The sequence below is a fragment of the Amphiura filiformis genome, chromosome 5 (assembly GCF_039555335.1).
Source record: "Amphiura filiformis chromosome 5, Afil_fr2py, whole genome shotgun sequence".
Lineage (NCBI taxonomy): Eukaryota > Metazoa > Echinodermata > Ophiuroidea > Amphilepidida > Amphiuridae > Amphiura > Amphiura filiformis.
The window spans coordinates 9,163,841-9,187,590 of record NC_092632.1 but is presented as its reverse complement, the minus strand read 5'-3'; the positions used below and the strand labels follow the sequence as shown (position 1 = coordinate 9,187,590).

General features: G+C 36.5%; 1 protein-coding gene and 1 long non-coding RNA gene across 2 annotated transcripts; both read left to right on the top strand.

Moving 5' to 3' along the window:
- Positions 1-2,589: 2,589 nt before the first annotated feature.
- Positions 2,590-5,759, top strand: LOC140151801 (uncharacterized). Its single transcript, XR_011858956.1, has 3 exons — positions 2,590-2,688; positions 4,911-5,005; positions 5,686-5,759. It is a non-coding gene; the product is annotated as an uncharacterized lncRNA (long non-coding RNA).
- A 611-nt stretch (positions 5,760-6,370) lies between these two features.
- LOC140151800 (fibroblast growth factor receptor 1-like) lies at positions 6,371-20,111 on the top strand. Its single transcript, XM_072174137.1, has 12 exons — positions 6,371-6,430; positions 7,381-7,416; positions 9,728-9,936; positions 10,647-10,703; positions 11,349-11,439; positions 13,859-14,135; positions 15,514-15,722; positions 16,508-16,692; positions 17,024-17,113; positions 17,567-17,781; positions 18,302-18,439; positions 19,226-20,111. Exons 4-12 carry the CDS (start codon positions 10,650-10,652, stop codon positions 19,551-19,553), a joined length of 1,587 nt encoding a protein of 528 aa, XP_072030238.1. The 5' UTR covers positions 6,371-6,430; positions 7,381-7,416; positions 9,728-9,936; positions 10,647-10,649; the 3' UTR covers positions 19,554-20,111.
- Positions 20,112-23,750: the final 3,639 nt, after the last annotated feature.

The following is a 23,750-nucleotide window of genomic DNA, read 5'->3' as shown; positions in this document are numbered from 1 at the left end:
TGATCAAAATATATCATAACAATGTCTACTGTTGGGTGTGTAGGGTCAGTCCACACTGGGTTGATAAAGCTCAAAGAATCTGATGTATCACCAAATGTTGGCACAGTTGAAAGGTACAAAGTGTGGGGGTTTTTGCCACATGTGTGAAGGTATGGAGTGTGGTTTATGTGGGTGTGCAGAATGTGTGTGCATGGGGAAATGTGTAATGGGGTTGCAACTTGCAAGACAAGTTACTCTTTCTGATCATCAAATCTATGTCCGTATGAAACCCAACAATTAGACCAACCCTATTGTGACCCCACCCTTTATCTGAAAAGGTGGGCTATGCCACTGACAAACTATGTGCTCATTTACAAATCTTTAGGCAACATGTTTGTTTCATGTAATCGGTGACATTTAAGATAAACACCCACTCTGATTGACCATTATGTCATGAGGCATGTTTAATGACATCTATTTCATTCTATTTAGTCAATAAGCATTATTGATGTGGAGGTACATAAATACGCTTAAGTAGGTCAAAATAGGATGCATGTAAAAATACTGAGTTATTTTCATCCTTTAGTCGGCAGTGATAAAAATATATATCATACAAGAACCCTTAACTTTGTACAAATTGTTCAAATAAACCTAATGATGATGTACATTCCATTATGTAGCAAAGACAGACCTATAGCCAGGAGATCCTAGGAATATGATACACCCCTGCGAATACTAAAAGGTCCACTTTGGGTGGGGTACAGATACCCAAATGTGTCCCAAAAGGTTCAGACTTACAAGGAAAAATCATGAATGGTCCACTTTTTGAGTAAACAGTTTAAAAAAGACATAAAAGCGTTCACTTTTGAGGATGAAAATCCAATTCAAACATGCAAGACATTAGATAACGAAATAATCCCAGATTGTTTTTCTTGTTCTAGAAAACTTGTGGCAAACCGGTATATTTTGTATATTGAATGCCAAGGAGCATTGTATATATAATAGCAAATATAATTGCATAAAGTTTAGCAACTCAATTCTAAAGGTTATAATAGCCTCTAAAATATTAACATATATACCTCATGCCCATCACAGGATCATTGCCATCAACTCCTAAACTGGAAATGTCTCAGGGTACAAGAACATTAGTGTTTTCATGGGATACACAGGAGCCACAGGCAGTCTATCTTCTGCTACAACGCCAATCAGAGTCATGGAGGCTATTACACAAGGTATGTATTTGTTAATTGTTTGTGAAATGTCAAGCAGTTTAAAGATTTATCACAGATCAGAGCAGTGTGGGCAGTGGTTATGGTCTTCAGAGCAATGTGGGCAGTGGTTATGGTCTTTGACTGTGGTGCAAGAGGTTCCAAAATCAGATTCACAGTGTTAAATAAACATTTAATGCCCATTCAGTAATCGTAGCAACAGTGTAAAGAAAAGGTAGAGATATAGAAATTTCATGTAAAATGTCCTATTTAGTCTCTAATACACAGCTTTTGCTTAAGCACTAGTAGACTATGTTAGCACATCTATGCTCATAATTAACAAATGCATGTGCAAAAACTGAATTTTGTTGCTGATGATTTTCTGAATGAGCAAATTGCTGAACAGGCCTTTAACAATTATCAATTCTCCTCTCTCCATTTTTTCATTTGAATTGTGGGCCAGATGCAGTAAATGACAAAGATCTCATTGCCAGTTCTGATGCTGATAATGCCTTACCCATAGTATCATGGGCGAATTCACCCAGGTTAAGTAAGAAGAAGAAAAAAGAGAGAAAAATATACACCACTTTCTCTATTTGTTTAAAAAAAATAAATTGATCTAAATCATTATTTTGCATATTTTGTTCACTTATGTATTGTATCTTATACTCCTTCTGCAGACAACAGACAATGCATATGAGTTGAGAGATTTGGCGAGCCCTCCATGTGAAGATGTTGTAACACAGATATGTCTTGTAGCAGTCAACATGTTTGGACAAAGTCCTAGAAGCAATGTCATACTTATAGGCAAGTATCTTTATAGCTAACTCTTTAGGCTAGATTTTGCTAGATTCTTATTCAATATTATTTATTCATACACTCCTATATAAAAGCAGCCAATCAGAAAAGCTGTTAGAAAAGTATGAAACATGCATTGATTGTGTATATTGTGCACTTCGCGTACTACGTGCAGTGTTTTGCGCGCGTTCGCGTCGTAGAGATTGATTCATTTCTCGAGCGAGTTGGTGCATTTATATTTGGTTCTGTTTTCCAACATTATTTTGTGATAATTTGTTATATTACATGTATAAAAACAGTAAAATCACATGTTTTTTTCTTCTAGTGTATGTTGATGCATCTAATGCACTCCCTCTTCGAGGGCTCGTGCATTAGACGCATCAACATCAGCTACATTATGCATTATTTTGTCTAATTTCTCTCCCAATAAGTTCATTAACTTATAAATGTATACTAACTTGTAAGTGCTAAATTTGATTGATTCCTGGCTACTTTAGGTTTACAAATGTTCTCAGTACACATAGCTATGTGTCCACATCAATTTTACTGAATGGTATAAAACTTGATTTAAGAGTTAACAATTTTGTGTTTTTGTCATTAGGTAATATTACAGCAGCAGAGAATTTCACATATGAAAATGGAGGGATAGCCAGGGATAATAACAACAAGGTTAAACTCAAATTCTCATGGCTAAACACTCCAGGTAAGATCTAGCTGCAGTGCTTCATATAACAAATATGTACGGATTATAATTACATTAGATGTGGGGATAAAATCCTAATAAAGTGGTCCACATTGCACATTCATAACCTCATGAATATACACGATGCATGTCATCCAATTATATTTTGTATGTGAAAACATGCAAATGCAGGTGATTAATATTTCACAATTGACCACAAATAGTGTGTTTCTATTGGGGCCATTATCCAACAAAAAAACCGGTTAAGAGATTAATTGTACCCAATAGAAACTGACCTTCTCCGCTATTCTCCGGATAATAGCGGTGAGAGTTTTCCGGGGAAATTATCCTACTTTTGGTAGGATAATGGCGGAGAAATTATCCGGATAATGCCAATGGAAACTGACATCGTTCCGACAGAGCGCGCATATAGGGGAAAAACATAAATTGACACGGTCAGGTCATTTGTTTGTCATTTTTATCAGCTATGTTTTGAAGTAGGCCTACAGCGTACAATTTTCACTCGAAAAAAATAGGCATAAGATTATTTAATAAATCAGAAATCACGGCTGAAAATCCTACTTTTAATTCGCATGGACAGTGGACAACTGAATGAATAAAAGGGATTGCAGAGTGGTTTTGATTATGGTAGGGGGTGGTATACACCGTATTTTGTACATTGTAGTCACAGTCCGACCTGAGCATGAAAATTAAATATATTATATTAAAGTTAAACTTTTCGATCGTAATAGGTCCCGCTAAGGTCAACCCACACTTTTTGCAATGACACTAAATATGACCTTTCACCGCAAATGTGATGATCGGGCCACGGGCGGCTGGTATTTTCCGGATAACATCCCCAATAGAAATTGACCGTTAGCCGTCATTCTCCACTATTACCCGGTGAACAATTTCACTGGAAAAATTCCGGATACTTAAGGGCTGGGGTATGAACGTTTGGACAGTATTTATTGTGGGACATTAGAGCACATCAGACATATCGAATTGCATTCTGAATGCGAAGAATGTCATTCTGATATCAAATATAATTTTGATTTTTGAAATTACAAGTTAATACACATTTTATGGCAAATCATTAAAAATTGATATTTTTGATATTTAACAGTACTTGAAGTAAACTTTATAAATCTGATGATTTATACTTAAAAGTGTATGTAGGTGGGATGAAAAGTTTACGATCAATTGAACATTTTGACCTTTTCGTATTGAAGATATGGATTTTTTTTCCCAAAACACCAAAAAAAATTAGGTCTTTTTGGGAAAAAAATCCATATCTTCAATATGAAAGGTCAACATTTTCAATTGACCGTCGGCTTTTCCTGCCTGCTACATACTACACTTTAAGAATATATCATTAGATTTATATAATTTACTTCAAGGACTGTTATATATCAAAATTTGAAAAATATCAAATTTTTATAATTTGTCATAAAATTTGTATTATATTGTGATTTTCAAAAATGAAAATTGTTGATATCAGAAAGACATGCTTCAGATTCAGAATGCAATTCGATAGGTCTGAGGTGCTCTCATGTCCCACAAAAAATACTGTCGAAACGCAATAAACGCTCATTTTAGATCCCTTAATAGAAACACGCTAAAAGTGCGTAATTGTTCCAATTTTGCACATAAATAACCTGTATTTGTGTATCATTTCTTAACGCGCAAGCAAGTGCGCATAATCACGGCGAGTAAGCCCATGTAGCTGTACATGGCATATTAAGTACACGTTAAAACAGTGAACGGAAGATACATTTTCAATAGTCTTTTATATTTATGAAGCAAATTTATAAAATGGCAGTAGTGAATCACAATATTAACTTTGCACCATCTGTTTTTCGGTCATTGCATGAAATTGTTGGTTTATGTTCATGTGTTGTTGTGTTTGTGTTGGGCCTCTGTATTTTTTCCTCGGGAGCTCACGCTTTCTCAGAAAATTGCCTCGGCCCAAAACAAACCCTCCGATTTCACACAATGACCTCAAAACAGATAACGCACAGTTATTATTGTCTGAATATAATTTAATATTGTTTGACAAAGAAATCCTCAGAAATGGAGCAGAATACTCCTGAAAACTCAAAATGTGTGTAAACTGCTACATGTATTGAAAGCATATAAAAGTGCCAAGCCAGTTGCCGGGCCAGTTGCATTCAAGTTGCTGTGAGTTTGGGTCAAAATTCATTTTAATAATTTCTAAAACTTTTCTTTTTCTCTTGGACCAGGTTGGTCTCGTGTTGCAGGCAAGCATTCAGTGTCTGTTGTTGGATATAGTGATTGTCCAACACCTTTTCAAAGGGCAACCAGTACAACTAATTCAGTAAGTTGCTGAATGGGCTATTCAGTTGAAATATATACACCCTCTATGGAAGACATGACCTTAATCTTTCACACAGGAGGTTGTGGATTTCATTTAAAATTCTCACTCCCTATGTGAGAGATTTTAACCTTAAAAGGTCATGTCTTCCGTAGGGGGTGTATGGATTTCAACTGGAATAGCCCAATTCTCACATCTTATTCTGGGATGGAGGGGGGGTTAAAGAAAATATCAGTAAGGTTCTACGCGGGGGACATGTTACCATTTACACAGATATGCTGTAAAGTGTACCAAGGCTTGTCGATCAACATCTAGGCATTGTGCCTGTGTGTAGCGCACTATAATCACTGCACTTTTTTATGCTGCAAGCAGTAGCAGTGGAATAAAGCTAACCCACATATCAACATTTGTGCCCCCACCCTTCCTATTTTTTTTTAATACATGAAAATTAAACTTTGTAAGATTATATAATTTATTTCAGTAACCCATTGTTAACATGATAATTGAGAGTATTTGTAAATTTCATGAAATTATACTTATATATTTTCTAACGCGTTCGGAAATTAAAGGTCAAAAAGGTTGATTTTACATGGTTTTGTTTTTGGGTGTAAACCTGGGGTTTGAAGCTTCCATTGATAACTATTTATCTGATAGTGTTTCATTGTTTGTGTTGATTTTCTTAGGGAGCAGATGATTATATTTACATAGAAATCAGCAAGGGCGTTGTGAGCAAAATTGTCTTGCCACTTTCAAGGTAAGTGATATATGGAGGAAGAAGAACCATGTGGAAGCCAGCTCAAACCACTGAGCTACACTGAGTCCGTGTTACAAGTGTGTGATATGTGGTTGTTCTGTCCCCAATATATTGATATATTTAGAATTGCTATTTAGCATCATTAATTTGATCTCCTGCGCTATAGTTTGATCAGCTCGTAATAGGTGGGAAATAATAGGCTTTTTAGGCCATCATCAGTTGACTTGTCTGGTCTATAATTTATGTGTTTAAGCAGTGATATCCCTGGTTTATGAAAGTAGACAAAGTAGAGGACTTTAATTAATAATTTGTAATGCTTTTGGCGAGATGGCACAAGACAATTCTCAATATAAAATATTTTTATATTTATCCGCGATGTTATTAGGCCCACAGATTACGAGCTGATCAAAGCATAGTTTGTACTGTTTGAGTGTTTCTATGTTCCAGTGTACGATGCATATGCCTCTTCCCTTGTTTTAAAGTGATATTTGTTTTTGTTTTCAAACATAACATTCTAAAGAGGGTAACCAGGGTGGGGTTGGATAACCCAATGTGTTTATTTGTATACATCCTCATATCAGCAATATTATAGTATTTTTTTTCTTTTTCTTTCCAGTTACATAATGAGCATAGTTGCTATTTAATCAAAGAACAGACCATAGATGTGTTATTTGGTAAGACCTAATTTCCTTATGAGTAGTACATTTTGAGACCTACACTAAGACTACAGTCTACATTACGAAATGTAGTTTTGCATTGTAATTTATATGCACTCCAAAAAAATGACATGGCATTTATTTTGTTGTGCATTCAGTATACATCTACATAGGGCTGCCATCACACACCAGCTATTCTTTTTTGAATATTGTTCACCTTTCTCCTTTGAACTTTTTATCATGAAAAGCTTTTGGTTTTTATTTAAGGATGTCAAAATAAAAATCTAGTTTGCTGGCAAAATGACTACGGAAGGCTTCTGGAGTCACATAGATCGATATCACAAGATCGATCACATGACTCCAGTACCGCTAACGCCTACCAGCAGTCACAACAGCTGAAGAAGTGAACTTCGGATGAGTCACGAAAATTTCTGAGTGAGTTTTCATTTTGCTTGTGTGAATTAGTTTAAAAGTTTAAAATAATTATGACTGTGTATTCCTTTAAGACTATCACTACATTAACTACAGGTTGTCTCTTAGAGGTTGTTGGTCTAAAATATTAATAAATCAAAGGTTCTCCTCAAAATATGGCAAAAGTCTTCTAAATTATTATAAATTTAAATATGCTTGTGCAAATTCATTAACCAACAAATGGGCAATTCCATTTGCTGTCATGCAGGTAGATGTTATTGCATGGCTTTTTTTTAATCCAGCTGAAACTGCAAAATGTGAATATCTGTTTGGATGTTACATAACTTGATCCCTATTTGGGAAATTTTGTCTGGAAATCCAAAAACTTAATTCATACCTTTTCTAGATTTTTGGATGAAAATCTGCAATGGCAAAAAAGTGATGAATTTAATTGGATTTCCAAAAACTTGATAGATGGGTGCGGTTTCAAATGGAATAGCCCACTTTGCCTAATTAACTACTTCATTTAACGAAGCACTTTGATTAACTTTTAACAGATTGCCGCCACTTGGGTGGGTCAGATGTATGTGATGGTAAGTGCATCAGAATTATTATGTACTTTACTCTTGGTTAGTCAGTGACATCAATGCATTGAGACAGTCGTTTTGCATAATAATAATAATAATAATAATAATAAAGGAGGGATTTATAAGCGCCCATTGCAAGCAAGCAAGCCACTGAGCGCTGTACAGGCAAAATGATAAAAAGCGAATTTAAACAATAAAATATATTACAGATATCACATGAATTCAGTAATTTCAAAAGAGCATAGCATATATCATATACATACAAAAACAACAAAAGCAATATCATAATCAACACAAATATGGTAAAAATATAGCACAATGTCAAAACAATGCACCAATATGGTGGAATCAACCATAGTAATCCTTGAAAAGGAATGTTTTCAGACGGCATTTAAACTGGTCAGTCGTAGCAGCATTTCCTGATCTCTAATGGCAGAGCGTTCCAGAGTGCTGGCCCACAAACAGCGAATGCCCTATGGCCATAATATTGTGTCCGTGGGCGCTGCGATGGGAACCTGAGAGAGTTATGTGAGGAAGACCAGAGGGTGCGGATGGGCATATAGCGGCATACCAGCTCATCTAGATAGACAGGAGCATGGTCATTGAGAGTTTTGAATACAAGAAGAAGAACCTTGTATTTGATTCGATGAGACACTGGTAGCCAATGGAGGCGCTCAAGGATGGGAGTGATGTGTTCTCTGCGTTTAGTGCTTGTGACGAGACGGGCCGAGGCATTTTGGAGTTTCTGGACTTTCTGCAGATCAATGTCGGGCAGGCCTGTAAGGAGCGAATTACAGGAGTCCAAACGGGAGGTGATGAAAGCGTGGACTAAACGCTCAGTGGAATTGTTATCGAGGTATTTCCTGATTTTTCCAAGCTTATGAATAAATGCCCAGCCACTGCGACAAATGTTGCTTACATGAGTCTTAAGTCTGAGATGGCTATCAAAGGTGACTCCTTGATTGCGAGCCTCCGGGCTTGAACTGATGTACGCATCACCAATCTTAACCGGTGGAAGTGGTTCGGAGTCAATAAAACGCGAACTAAAATGCAATATCTCCGTCTTGTCGTCATTAAGCTGGAGTCTGTTTTTCACTGCCCATGCTTTGATGTCACTAATACATGCTTCCAGACGATGGATAACAGAGTCTCTCTCATGCCGTTCAAAACATGCATAAACTTGAGTGTCGTCCGGGTACTCGGATGTGCTGCAACTTGTGGCGAGAGATGATATCACTGATTGGTGCAGTATAGAGAGTAAATAGCGGAGCACCACACAGTGCACACCGATCCCTGAGGCACACCGCAGATAATGTGCTTGGATTCGCAGTTGTCAATGTTAACAGTTTGTGAGCGATCCTTGAGGTAAGAGGAGAACCACTTAACAGCAGTGCCAGATATGCCATAGCGAAGTTGTAGTCTCTTTAGGAGGACTTGGTGGTCGATAGTATCGAAGGCAGCGCTCAAGTCCAAAAGGACGAGCACTGCCCCCCGATGGCCGTCAACTGACTGAAGCACATCATTCTGAACCTTCAAAAGCGCAGTCTCGTTGGAATGGCTGGGACGATATGCCGATTGTGTGCATGTGTACAGTTTGTGGGTGGTCAAATAATCCTGTAACTGAGCCATGACACATCTTTCCAAAAGTTTGGAAAGAAAGCAGAGTAGCGAGACCGACCTGTAGTTCTTGTAAATATCTTTATCCAGCGACTTTTTCTTGATTAGAGGTGTCACTTTAGCAACTTTGAAACACTGTGGTAAGTCTCCAGAGGTGAGGGACAGATTTATAATCCTCGTAATGACAGGGACAAGAGAGTCCACACATTTCTTCAGGAGGGGAGTAGGTATAGGGTCAGAAAACAACTTTTCACTGGAGATTGCATGATCAGCTCACGAACTTTAACAGATTATACATCAATACAGTGTAATCATATGCATATGTATCAGTCAGGGCTTTGAGCGAATGTGTGTGACTTGAAGCTGCACTCAATGATATGCGCACTGATGTTACTGGCTTGCCAAGAGTGAAATACTATACTATATTATAATCATCATTATTATCAGGATGGCAAGAAGATTTGGGAAAAGCCCATTTGTCAGAAGGGTCGTTTGTCCAAAAAGGGTTAAAGTTAGGATTTAGGGCATGTTAGGTTAGGGTTAAGGTTAGGGTTAGGATTAATATTAGAGTTAGTGTTAGGGATAGGTTTAGGTTAGCATTAGGGTCAGTGTTAGAATTAGTTTATAAAAGTGGAGCTATTGCAGATGGCTCTTTCTCGTCCTAGTCCTCAAAACGTTGCTTTCTCTTTCGCTTACATAGGTGCACCCAGACACTGTGAGGAACCAAAGAAGATCCCAAAAGCCAAGCCTATAACAAAGACAACCTATCATAATCAAAGTGTGCTTGTATCATGGAAGACTGTACCTGATTGTATCCCGGATACTTATCACACCATAGTGAGGTGGGGAGTAATTGGTGCAAACTCACGCATCGCTGCTGACAAAGCCAACGATACTAAAATTCCTGTTGTAAGTACAAACATCTCCTTTGATATGGATCATGATGAAACATGCTGCAAAAACCAGAGATGGATTTAGACAAGTTTCTGTGTTCTGTGTCATATACTGATCAAACAAATGCAGTCATTGCATTGCAGGTTTATACCCCGGTGGGTTCAGTCTTCACTGACAATGTGTACGCATGATGGTTCCAATTAGGGGTACTTTTCAAGAAATGTCCTGAATTTTCGAGGACAAAATTGTTCGCGATTGTCCAAATTAGGGGTGTTTTGGAGCAAAATTGTCCTTGACATGAAAAATAGGGTGTATTTCTAGGACTTTCGTCATGCGTTTTACCGCTATAGTTTTCGTTATTGTCCTCATTTCCCCGTGAAATAGGGTGAAAATTCAAAAGCGTCCTTGAAATGGTAAAAATAGGGGTATTTATTTCGGAAAAATGTCCTTGATTCCTCGTGATAAGGGGGGTGAAATGAAACTGCATCCTCAAAATGATAAAAATAGGGGAGGTATTTGGGGCAAATTGTCCTTGATTTCTGGGGGTAAAATTGCTGCAAATGTCCTCGATTCCCCGTGAAATAGGGGTCATTTTCAAATCCTGGAACGGTCATACGTCCTACCTTTAAATACAAAGTGAACCCACCGGGGTTTATACAAGAACATTCTGGCACTCAGGAGACAATGTTGAACTAATATTGATGCTGTACTGTTTTTTCCTTCAGACAATGTCCAGTGTGTTGTTGACAGAATTAAATCCTGGTGTGACATACGGTGTGCAGGTAAGTTGTGATTTCACATCGGACAAAATGACTTACTGCCAAAGTGTTTAGACTAGGTGAGGCTGTGCTCAATGCTAAAGCAAATCTGCCATGCTGTATTGTCACTCACCGGCAGTTTTTTTGGAGAAAGTCTGAAATCATTAAAAAGGATAATCTGCATCTACTTAAGGGTGGGTTACCTGGCTCTATGAATGATGGAGTTTTGTGATTTTTCTTTGATGATAATCACCCATGATAGTTTTTAGCCATTGGTTTTGTTTGTGCAGATATTAATGCAGACAAGTATTCTCTTTGTATTTTTTTAATTTAAAGATAACACACCCCAGAATTCTCCTGATGTCACCATATATACCACAATCTTAGAGGAGATGTAAATTTAGCATTAACAAGATTTGAGCATGCAGCCCTTGACATAACATTGCATTACAGAACATTGCATTACACGCATATCACACCACACATGTTATACTCTCTTGATTTGTCATTAGAAAATTTTTCAAAGTGGATTTGTATGTTTTAAGTTCAAGCTTAAACCAAATTTTTATTTTTCATCAGCAGAATCAACCTGTTTTTTTAAAATTATCATTACCTCTGTTGTTTCTAAAGCAAACATGACTTATTAATAATTTTTGCATCATATTTCAGGTTAAAATCCATTTAAATACTGATCCCAGGGATCCGCTTTTGACTTTCAACATCATGCCGACAATAACTTTCAAAGTGCTTCCCCCATATGGTAAGTCTAATTCAAGGAGTTTAAAAGGGTGAATAGTTGTAGAGCTAGTTCAAGGGAGACTGCATTGTCTACCATGTGTACTATAATCCATGCAAAGGAATTATTGTACTTCCAAATTATTGTCCTCGGTTATCTTAATTTGGTGCTGATTACACACCACTGTTTGTTTATCAATGATCATGCCCTTAATTCTGTATTATTTGAACCTTAATCATTTAACATTAAACTCTCCAAATAATAAAAATGTAACATTCTTAAAAATACCATTTTTCTATACTGAAATCACCACACTAAATCAAAGCTAAAAAAAGAGTCTTGCACTACCAGAATAAGTTTACTGGAACAAATGTAGGCAAAGCTAAAATGTTTGAATATGATGTTGAATTATTGGAACAAATGCATACTTTACCACTCTTATATCCTATAATAATAATTAGAGAATAAAAGATAGGATTTTGTCTTTTGTCAATCCAATATCGTGTCATAATGGATGGGCTGGCCAATATTTTGAGTAGTGGATGCCGGCGCAATCTTTTATTCTCATTCTTATTCAGTTTTAATGTAATTTTAAACTGCCTTTTTTCAGACAAAAATAAAATTACTTTTGTGAGGACATCCCCGTTGTTTTAAGGGCAGAGTAATGGGAGAGAACATGGACCTTTTGAAGCATCATTATTTCTGAATTGTATCTCCAAAGTATATAAAACTATACATTTTTGGAAAGGAAATGAGTCAAGGAATCCCATGGTGACGTAGATTTTTTCAAAAATCTCAAGTTTTAAAAAAAATCACAAAAAATCACTTTTTACCCCAATTTTTTGTGACAACTTTAAAAAAATCAGTTAGGATAAACAAAATCAGTTAGCTTCTAATGAAGAAGACATGAACTTAGGGTAGGTTTTTTATTTTTTGAAATTCGTCTCTGTTTTCAAATATTGAAAAAAAACATGGATGTAAAAAAGCAATTTTAGTCATTCTATTCAGCTAAAAATTGCACATAATGGTGTATATTTTTGTTTAAAACAAATATTTTTAAAAAATGAGAAAACCTTCCCTAGACTTTGATGTACTCTAAACGATAGTGCAAAAAGTTTACCTTTGCTTGCATATTTTTCGATTTATCTTGTCACAAAAATCGTGCAATATTGTCAAAAGTGAACTATGAGAAATCTACGTTTTAGTAAAAAAATGTCAAAATTATGCACAAAATGTCCTTATATTTTAAAACGGCAAGACTTTCACGCTTGTAAAAGCTGTATCTGGTGCATAGTCTTAATATGTATCTTTTTGCAACAATGAATTTAATTAAAAAATCCGAGTGGCATTTTGACTGCAAATTTGTGTTTTGTTTACACCGCATTTGCCGGCGTTAAAAACATAACGAATGCGCCTTGACTGCGTTGGACATACCAGCAGAGTTACATCATCACTGCGACGCTGAATCGTCTGATAATCACAATATTTACGCATTCGCATTTCTGACTCATTATTTCCCGCCAATTTACTAAGCTGTCTTGAGCTATGTGACTTTTTAGAGTTGAAAAGAATGAAATAAATCAAGCAAAAATACGTGTAAATATTAACAAGTTGTAAAAAGTGGGTAATGGTGAATCCAACGGACGAGGACACAAAACACATCAAGGATCAATAAATGATACAAGAGGATACCTTGAATATAAACAACAGAAAGGAAAACGAGCAAGGTACACCAACTTGATGTGGGGAAACAAGTAAAATACAGACTAGACAATATGGGGGGGGCAAAACCAGCAAATGTAGGCATAGGAAGTAAGCAAAGTTCGATAGCCAAAATTACCAGTTCAAGGCTCACAAAAGTGCTAAACCTGCAAAAACAACAAGGATCAATGGTAATACAAAATGCACTGCACTAGAACATGTGATGAAAATCACTGTGCATATAAACAGACACGCTAAACCAAACATCCAGAGTAGGCACAAAATAAGCAAAGTTCGATGGCCAAAATTGCCAATTCCAGAGCCCACAAAAGTGTCAGGAAAACAGTACACTGGAAGTGATGAAAATCACTGTGTACATAGCAGTCAAACACTAAACGGACAAAAAACAAGTTGTATTTTATCAGTTTCAAGTGAAAGAATGCATCTTAGTGTTGATAAATATCAAGAAATCTCAAATTCGGGCGTGGACGAATGTGTCTTCCATTACTCTGGCCTTAAATGAACGAAACCATCATGAACATCTAAGCCGCCGAATCGCGTTCTTAGTTCTCGCACGTGTATTACGCGAATGCATTATCGCGTGATCGCGCCCTGACTAATATCACTATCAACTATTGTGAGATATTATACACCAGAAAACCAATCAAATTACATGAATTCTTTACAAGACGCACCCATTGAATAAGAATAAATAATATTGGTGACATATTTTTCTTTTCAGCTCCAACAACAACAATAATAACACCAACAATCCTACAACCAAGCCAGCAAGAAACATCAGTACTGCTTCTTACTGAACCGCCTGATACACATCCATCGAGAAGGATACACAGTAATCTGACTGCTCTAGGTGTGTCAGGAGGTTTGGTCATAGTAGCAATAGGGGTGATATTATGTATTTGTTGTGCAAAACATAAAGGTTACAATGGTGCCCTCACACAGGATGAGGAGAGTAAACCCAACATCTATAGCTTTCCTATGACCCAACAACAAATAAGGTAAGCTCACTCTTATAAGATTAAAGCCAGTGTCCCTGGGGAAATATTTTCAAGTAAAAAAACAACAAGTAATACAAGTATCTGACATTATCATACACATCAATCGAGATACAATTGCTGGTTATCAAACACTGGTGCAAATAAGGTAAAAAAAGTGTTATTTGACCATAAGAGACAAAAATTTGGAGGGTCAGTAGTTTGATCGTTTTTTTTCCCATGGGCACTTCCACCCATTTTCACCTATGGAAAGTGAAACCACATCTTACAGCGTAACTAAAGCTATTGAGCACCTGATGTGGTGTTTTGATTGTATTTTTAGTTGATTGTACACTCCAAATATTTCTTAGAAATTATTACTACACTTTAGGAGAGAAACTGTGCAAAATATATGCAACTTTAAGAGTTAAAAAAATGCCTAATACAGAGGAACCATTCAGTCATTGCTTGCAACTGTGATTTGCATTACTCCCAAATTGACTTTGAGTGAAATACTTACATCCTGTGTTTCTCTACCAGAAGTCAATTTGTGCCAAAAAGTATGCGTATTGCATAAACCAAGGTGATGGATTAACCTCTGAGCTGTATCTCTTGTTGTGCAATACATCTACTACTTTGTGGGAAGAAATTTTGGTACAAAGGTTTCTTCCGGTAGTGAAACATATTGAAGCTGGACATGCTATGGACTTTGGATCCAAATGTTGGCTAGTCATACATGACCAAGAACCCCCACACACTCACAGTATGATACAACCCTTAGGTGAATATTTGTAATTTTTTTTTTTTTTTTAATTGGATAGAATCAGCAATCTCTATATTACATTAAATTTACTCTCTTACTTGAGCACTTTATCTTTGAAATGTTTTCAATAATAAAGCATGATCTTCTTCAAAAGCTGGAAAAAAATAGTTACTTTCTTTCATTTTACTTCATTAGTTTGGATCCAAATTAAAAGGAAACATCTGATATCTCATTTTGTGTGATTCTCTAGTCTAACTAGGGGAGCAGCATAGCACACTGGTTAAAGCATTTGCCTTTGGTGCAAGAGGTCCCAGGTTCAAAATCTCCACAGGACAAAACAAATAAACAAAAATTACCTCTCCCAGTGGCTCATCTGGAAAAATGGGGCAGATGACCCATGATATAGACATACCTTGTTACTTTCAGTTCCAATCAGGGTAGCAACCGATTGTTTGCTTGCCCGTCCTTTAAAAATGCCCCTACACGCTATATTTGGCACCCCCTCACCATGTCACTTTGCATGGCTGAACTTTCATCAGCTTTTTCCACACAATTTCAGCTGTTTAGGCCTAGATATGTGTGACCTGAAAAAACAACTTTAAATAATCTCTTTGAGTACAAATCACTTTTGTATTTCAGTCACGAGTATGATCCATCTTTGTATGACCGATGGGAGATCCCGTTCAATCATATCCAAACTGGCAGTATCCTGGGTCAAGGAGCCTTTGGAAAAGTCATTAAAGGCAAGATAGAGGGACGAGTATTAACATGTCCTTATGCAGACTCTAATATAGTATCAGCATACATGAAATCTAGAGATATTGAAGTGGCCGTCAAAATGCTGCATGGTAAGTGATTGTAAATTGCTATTTTATAATATAAGCAATAAGATATAGGCATATATTGTCCGATATATATGTTCTGTTCTTTTTTTATGGCAAAACCATATAAATCTAGATAAACAAGAAATCTAGGTAACTTAAATTGCAAAGGAAGTGTGAAAACCTCCAATCTGGAAGTCACCCTGTCTACTGCCCTCTGTTGATGTGTTTTGTTCATCTAAGAGGTATTTGATTGGTTGAAAGTTCCCATCAGTGTAAACCAGTTTACCATATATGAATGTGGTATGCTGCCCTCATTTGACTATGCATAAATGCAGTTGAAATTTTGTTTTTGAAATAATGTGTTGATGAAAATGTGACACTTTACATTTAAGAAATGCTATTTTTGGCAAATATTCCAAACAGAACTGGTTCTCTTTCCCAAAATACAAATTATTACTAGAGTCAGTACTCATTTGAGCATCACAAGCTATTTTAAAGTGATGTTTAGTAGAGTTATGCCAAAATGATGATGGTGGATGCCTTATTACTGAATCAATCATTGAATTATACAAAACTTGTGCATGTGACACCAGAATTACCAAAGCACATACAAACATTTTATGTTCATGCGCGAGCTGGGTTTTATAAAAGCACAGGCAGCAACGACTCCAGAAGCACTGCACTGATCTTTTTGGAGGGGGTAGGGCAAGTTTAAGTCTTAATAAAGTCTTTTCAATTCTAGCCAATAGTGGATGTGGGTAAACGTAACACTAATTGTTCCCCTTTTTTTCCACATTGCACATTTGTAGAGTATGCAGAAGACTCTCAGAAACAAGAATTTATGCGTGAAATCAAGCTGATGAAGAACCTGGGTTACCATGCCAATATAGTGAGCTTAATAGCTTGTTGCACTCATCAGGATCCCATATGCCTGGTGGTAGAACATTGCAGCAAGGGGGATTTGTTGAACTTCTTACGTAACAGACGCCCTCATGTAAGTATTTCCTATATTGGTCTTTGATATGCACTCAACCTTAACTAGTAACCAATCTGATGACAAGTATAGATAGTGGTTAACATCATGAAAGTGAACATTTTGAAAAATCCTTTTGAAAATTGCCGAAAAATGGCTGTTGCCCCCTCAATCAGGCTCAGTGCCACCTCACCTGATGATATGCTTTTAAGTACAGAGAGCACAAAACAAACAATGTAGAGATGATCAATTAACAAACAAGACACAATCAATGTTAAGTTTTGCTGTTAGTCAATTTGGTGATTGTTAGCTTTAATATCCAATTGCACTTTTTTCATTTGTTGTCTTACAGTATTTTACCGGTGGTCATAGTGTGCAACCCCAGGAATGCTTGAGCCCCAGTGATCTATTATCCTTTGCCAGACAAGTAGTTTTAGGGATGGTGAGTTCAAAAAAATACACATATTTGTGACATGATCAAGGGGAATGGGTCACATGTCGACTATTTTCAATTAGAAGAGTATTTTATATCATTTTTTATGTCAGTTTACGAATGCTACATTTTGATGCAAACCCATGATCAACATCGGACATCTCATTAGCGAGTTATGAGCAATTTATCAATGGCAGAAAACAATATAAAACAAAAGAATTTGAAACACGATATTAGCAACATCTGACTATTCCCCCTTGATCACATCACATTTATGTAGTGCAATTACATAAGATCAAATAAACACATATTAATAGTTAAAACAATTTACGTGAGAAATAGGTCAAATCTGAATGTTGATACTTGCCCAATGCATCGCAGCATGCATGCTCAGATTCATCTAATCGCTCTCACAACATGTAATACACATTTTTTAATATAATAATATCTGGTTTTCTGTAGGAATATTTGTCCCAGAAAGGCTTTGTACATCGTGATCTGGCTGCTAGGAATGTGTTAGTGATGGAAGACCAAACCTTAAAGATTGGTGACTTTGGTTTAACAAGATTTATCTACAATGACAAAGTGTACATCAATAAGAAAGGTGGAAGATTGCCTATTAAATGGATGTCTATTGAGTCACTGTTTGATGATATATTCACTTCACAGAGTGATGTGTAAGTAGGCAGAAACCAGAAACCCCTCATGCAATCCCTTCCCACCCACCCCCTACATTTGTTGACAATCAAAAAGTGTATTTATAAAAATTGTGGAATTATGTTTATTGAGTCACTGTTTGATGATGTTTTCAAAACCCCTCACACATACACCCCATCCCCGTACATTTGTCTACAATGACAAAGTGTATGGATAGGAATAGTGGAAGATTGCCAATTAAGTAAATGCCAATTGAGTCACTATTGATTTATTCATTTCTCAGAGATATGTAGTAAAAGACAGAAACTGGTCACACTTCAGGGGCATGCCATGATACTGTCAACCCCTGGGGGGGGGGGGGTAAGGGCTGAGAGGATAATATGTGCTCACTTTTAACTTGACTTGCCAAAATAATTGTTTATGTATTTTAGGACAATACAACAAAATCAACCAATGAGGTTTAGCTCTTTTCAAGGATAACACAATTATTTCAAAAATAAAATAACCATTGTTTTTATCACTTTCTTCTTTGTATACCAGGTGGTCATTTGGTATTCTGTTGTTTGAGATCATAACTCTTGGATCTGCTCCATACCCTGGTGTTTCCAATCATGATATTCCAAGGTTTCTGAAACGAGGATATATAATGGACCAACCAGAGGGATGTTCAGATGAATTGTAAGTTATAGTCATTGGCACAACAACTCAACTATCAGGGGTGTTGCCCTGGCAAAGGAAACACCCTCCCCTCTGGAAAATTTTGCCAAATCATTTTTTGGTCCTGGAAGCTCCAGAGAAGGGTCAAAAGTTGTGGAATGTTTCTAATGATTTGCATGGAATTCCAGAAATAAATGTCAAATAAAAAAACAAAGTTTTTGAGTGTTACAATGGGAAGCAAGGTGGGCTTGACAAGAGGAATTGGAATTTTGTGATAAGGTCTTTGAAGGTTATGGGGGAGGGGAGTGGAGGGGGAAGAGATGCACAGTACTTGTTTGTCAATTGTTCAGAGTGTAGAATGTTATCAATTGTTTCCATAATTAGGTTTGTTGGGGTAAAAGCAAAATCTCAGAACTTATGAAGAAAACACAGATATTACATGAAAGAGCTCATTTGTTTTATATTTCTTGAAATGTGAAATTGAATTTTTTATAAATACATTCTTTTAATATCTTGAAAAGAATAGATGGACATCTTTATGATAAAGTTAAAAGGGACACTCACATTATTAGTAAAGGCTTATCAACACATAAGAGATGTTATTTGAATAACAGACGCAAAGCAGTATTGTAACCCCTATGCTTGAAACATAATGTGCTGCCCTCTATTGACTGATCCTTACCTAACTGATCCTGCTGAAGAAAACCATAATCGTTGAAATCTGCAAATCCTCAAAATTAAAAACAATTAAGCACTATAGGGTTTTAAGTAGATAAAAAGTTGTCCTTGTTTATGTATGATTCCCAGATATGCTGTAATGAAGTGTTGTTGGAGACCCTTCCAAGAAGACAGGCCTTCTTTCACAGACCTCCGTCACCATCTGGAGAACATCTTACAGCAAGACACTCCTTACCTGGATCTTGATATCATCAGCCTTGGTGTGATAGAGGAAGAGAGTGACAGTCACTCTTCAGATTCCTTACAGTCTGCCGGTAACTTGAAAGAGAGGGACGAGGATGCAAATGATATAGAAGAACAGGAAGAAGAACTTCAACCACAGGGTACTCATGGGAACCATGTGGATGAAACAAAACCAATGATAAATGGAAGTCTGAAGATTGGAACTGTAATTTGATTGAAATAAGAATTGAGCCTAGACACATAATTTTTTTTAGATGTCAAAGGAACATGGTGCTAAAGGCTGCCCACCTCTATGTGAAATCCTGACAGAGACCTACAGGGTGACCAAATTTTTGTAAAAACATCTTGTTGTGCTCTGTTTTCCGGCCCACGGGATGATATCAATATATTTATTTTCAAAAACATTAAACAGATTGTAAACATGTGCAATAATTTGCATTGTAACTGTTGTATGACATTCTGATGTGATTTTAGATGTGAGTAATTGTAATGTCTCATGTAATTCAGCCTTCGTGCTGTGATGTAGTGAAAATGTATAATATAATACACAATAAGCACTGATAAATAGGTGAGTAGATGTGGATGCATTGTGTGGATGATATCACAGGCTATTGTCACATATTGATCACGTGGACTTGTGTTGGACTCGCACACTCCACATTGGCTAAACAGGACAAATTATGCTCTCCACTCTCCCTCCTCATGGAAATAATTCTCTTATTTCCATGCCCTCCTCATAATGCAACTTCCCCGACTTTATGCTCTGCGTATGGTAACTGTAACCACATCTACTTTCAGCTCAGTGCTAACAAAAGGCCATCAAAGTAAGTTGTATATGACATTTAATTGTACAAAATAGTTAGTAACCCATCAACTGGGGAAGTGCAGGCACTTTACCCACTCCTAGGGCTATAGCCAGGGTTTATTGTTCATTGGGAGTGCAAGATGTTTGGGTCCTTTTTTGAACATTTTCAGTCAAAAAATAGTGGACCCAGATCCTTGCCTATTCATTCAATACCTTTGGGAGAGCACAAAATGTTGATCTTAATGTTTATAGTATACAAATATATACTGACATGAGAGGTTCTGGTTAAAACTATGGGCCCAAGGTGAGATCAATATTAATATTTTCATGAGGGGCGCAGCCCCGAAGGAAAATAGTATTAATTGATCTCAGCGAGGGACCATAGTTTTAACCAGAACTTCGAATAAAGGCAGTATATATTTGTTTTATATACTTCATTAATACCGTAAACGTTCGCCTGGGCTCCTTTTTCTTGGGGCAAATTTCATGTTCAAATAGAGAGCTCCCTCCTCTAAAAATCCTAACAAGAAATAAGGGTACGTGCCTTTAATTGCTGGTGGGATTTTTATGGGAGGGCACTTTTAGTTTGCGTCTAAAATTCCAGTTATTTCAAGGGAACCCATAGCGCCATTAGGCAAATGTTTACGGTATATTCTTTGTTCATTGATTGGTTAAAAGAAAATTATTTGACGTTTGGACTCTCCAGCTTCTATCCTGAGTGAACAGCACAACTAATTTAAGCACAACCTATATTTTGCCCTTCAAAAAAATCAAATAGGCTAAAATTGGGCTAACCAATTACAGCAGCGCGAAATCACGCTATGGCAGTTTCGCGTGCGTGAACTGTTCCGTCTCATCGAATGCGCGCACACGGAAGGCATGGTCAAAGGTACTATTTACGGCTTGGAGGTACTATTTACGGCTCATCCGGGACATTGAAAATACTATTTCCGGCTTAGAGGTACTATTTACGGATAGGAGTACTGATGGTAGAACTATTTTTGGTCATGTGATCCACTTTTAACCAATCAGTGACAAGAATATATTAATGAAGTATATAACATATTTTATTGACAAACAGTGGCCCTTGGTTTACAATTAAAAAACATTTAAATAGCAGAGTTTTACTTTTGAACCATATATATATATATATACAGTAAGCAAAAGAATTAAGGTAGCAGTTGTGTTCATCCCTGTATATCCTAAATAAAGACAAATGTGTCAAAATTAAAAGATGCAGTCGATGCCTGTACTCGTTAGCTCTGATTTAAGACCTTATTTGTTGAAATTGGATGAGAATGTAAGAAACGTTGATCCAAAACCTAATGAAGATACAAAATAAAAAGTTGCACTTTTGTGTTCTAATCAATGAAAGCACGATGCTAGTTTTTCGTGCTAATCAATGAAAGCACGGCGCTAGTTCTCTTGTTCGCGAACGTTTTGTGTACAAATCAATAGGACATACAATGTGGCAAACTGCAACTTTTATATTTGCATCTTCCTTGGGTTTTTGGATCGTCGTGTCCTTATTTCTTGAACAATTTCAACGAATGAGGTCTTAAATTCGAGCTAAAAGATGCAACCATTGGCTTTTTGTTCCAATTATGACATATCTGCCTTTGTTTAGGATATACAGGGGGTGAACGTAAGTGGTACCTTAATTATTTGGCTTACTGTAGTGCCTTAAACAGTACAAATATCTCATCACCATTGTTTTATTGGGCCTTAATGCATTATTGTGTCTGTAAACTATAGATCTATACATAAACTCCTAAATATCAGGGCCATGATTGTGATAATAGAATTCCATCTATATCAGTAATATATTTGCTCAAACTCCAAATAATATTTTTGTGGAGAGTGTCTGCCTTCCATCTCTTTCATCAAAACACACTCATTTAGAGGCATATATGTTTGTAGATGGAATTCTACGGTAAATTATTACCATACTTTAATTGAAGCTTTCTGTAAGCTAAATGTAAGTTTTAACTCACTTTCATACACTCCTAGATAGTAAGAACCAATCAGAGCCTCCGTTAGTAAATTACTAGCCGTGCATAAATATTGTATAATTGCACGGGCGCGCACTCTGTACGTAGTATGGGCGGTGCTTTCAGACGCGTTCATTTTAATTGCGGGTGGATGCAATTTTATTTGCTTGCCTTTTCCAACATTTTTAGTGACAATTTTGTCATAGAAATAGGAAAAATCACAAGATTTTTTTCTCGTGTATGAAATAGGTTAATAAATGCGTATCACTTGTTGCTCGACAAATTAGAGGGCTCGTGCATTAGACGCATCAGCATCTCAATACACATGCATTATTTTGTACAATTTCATTCCCAACAAGTGATACGCATTTATTAACCTATAAATATTTCAAGGCAAAGAAGATTGGCTTTCAAACTTTAAGAGAAATACCTGTACATTATTATGTAACATATGAGATGCAAAATATTTGACCTCTGTAAACTGATTATTGTATATAGAACGAGGCATAATGTTATTATGCATTAGTTTACCACAAGTTTGGTAGTGACATAGGTGTGTATTTCACTTGTCGCAATATCAAATCACACACATAAAGTTAATCACACAGCGCATTCATGTTCGCGTACATGGACAGTTTGTCAGCACACTTGTAGCACAACCGTTAAAAGGCATTACCATCACTATCGATCTTGAGGTGAACCAAAGAATAGTTAACTTTTATTTGATATAAATCTTATTACTAGCTCGGGGGTTCTCAAATGTATTTGTTTGAGGGCCAAACATGTTTCAAAACATACATGCTTGAGGGAGGTCCACATACACCCCAGTATCTTATGTTTTCCTTAACATTGTAGAGTCGGTCAAGAAATATCAGTGGTTTGCGGATCAGATTTGGCCAGAGGGCCACCTACTGAGAACCCCTGTACTAAAGTTTGTTCAGTTTATATAAGGCGGAAATTATTCGGCTTTTGTTACTGCGTGCATCAATAAAACTCGCGTAAATTCACATAAGCGTGCGCTAGTCACACATTACGCAACGCACCCCTAGCGTAAGCATTGCGGCCAACAGCATGCACACCATTCTAAATCAATACACAGTGTTATGAGTCTTATTTTTTCTGCCTTATACATGTTATATATATAAGCTGAACAAACTTTAACTATAGGCAGCATCGGCATTACAAATTCCTAAAGCATTGTGGGATGGTTTTGGCAATTTTGGGACATGTTGAACTTAATTACTCTTCATTTATTTGTTATTGTAATAATGTTAGCATTAAAAATATTATATTAGATGTTTTTCTCTTTTTTTTTATTCTAGTAAAACATTTTAAACAATATTTTGTATGCACGAAAAACAATTTTCTTGATCGATCCGAGTCCCGGATCAGAGTGCAACATGTCCCAAAACTACAAAAAATGTGCCACAATGCATTGCAAATTATAATGTCGATTTGGCTTATTGTACATTGCTCTTTTAAATAAGGAATGGACATATAATTGCCGTAATCTTTTTAATCTATCATTATTTTTATATTGCACATCATTATGTCAGGGGAGTGTAAAATATTGTGTATAATTTATCAAATCATCTATTTTCCTAGACTACCTAAG

Excerpts from the sequence above, each read along its gene's own strand:
- LOC140151800 (XM_072174137.1), top strand. The coding sequence starts at position 10,650 with ATGTCCAGTGTGTTGTTGACAGAATTAAATCCTGGTGTGACATACGGT. Across the intron at positions 11,440-13,858 it reads CAAAGTGCTTCCCCCATATG|CTCCAACAACAACAATAATA; the intron begins GTAAGTCTAATT and ends TTTTCTTTTCAG. Across the intron at positions 16,693-17,023 it reads TACGTAACAGACGCCCTCAT|TATTTTACCGGTGGTCATAG; the intron begins GTAAGTATTTCC and ends GTTGTCTTACAG.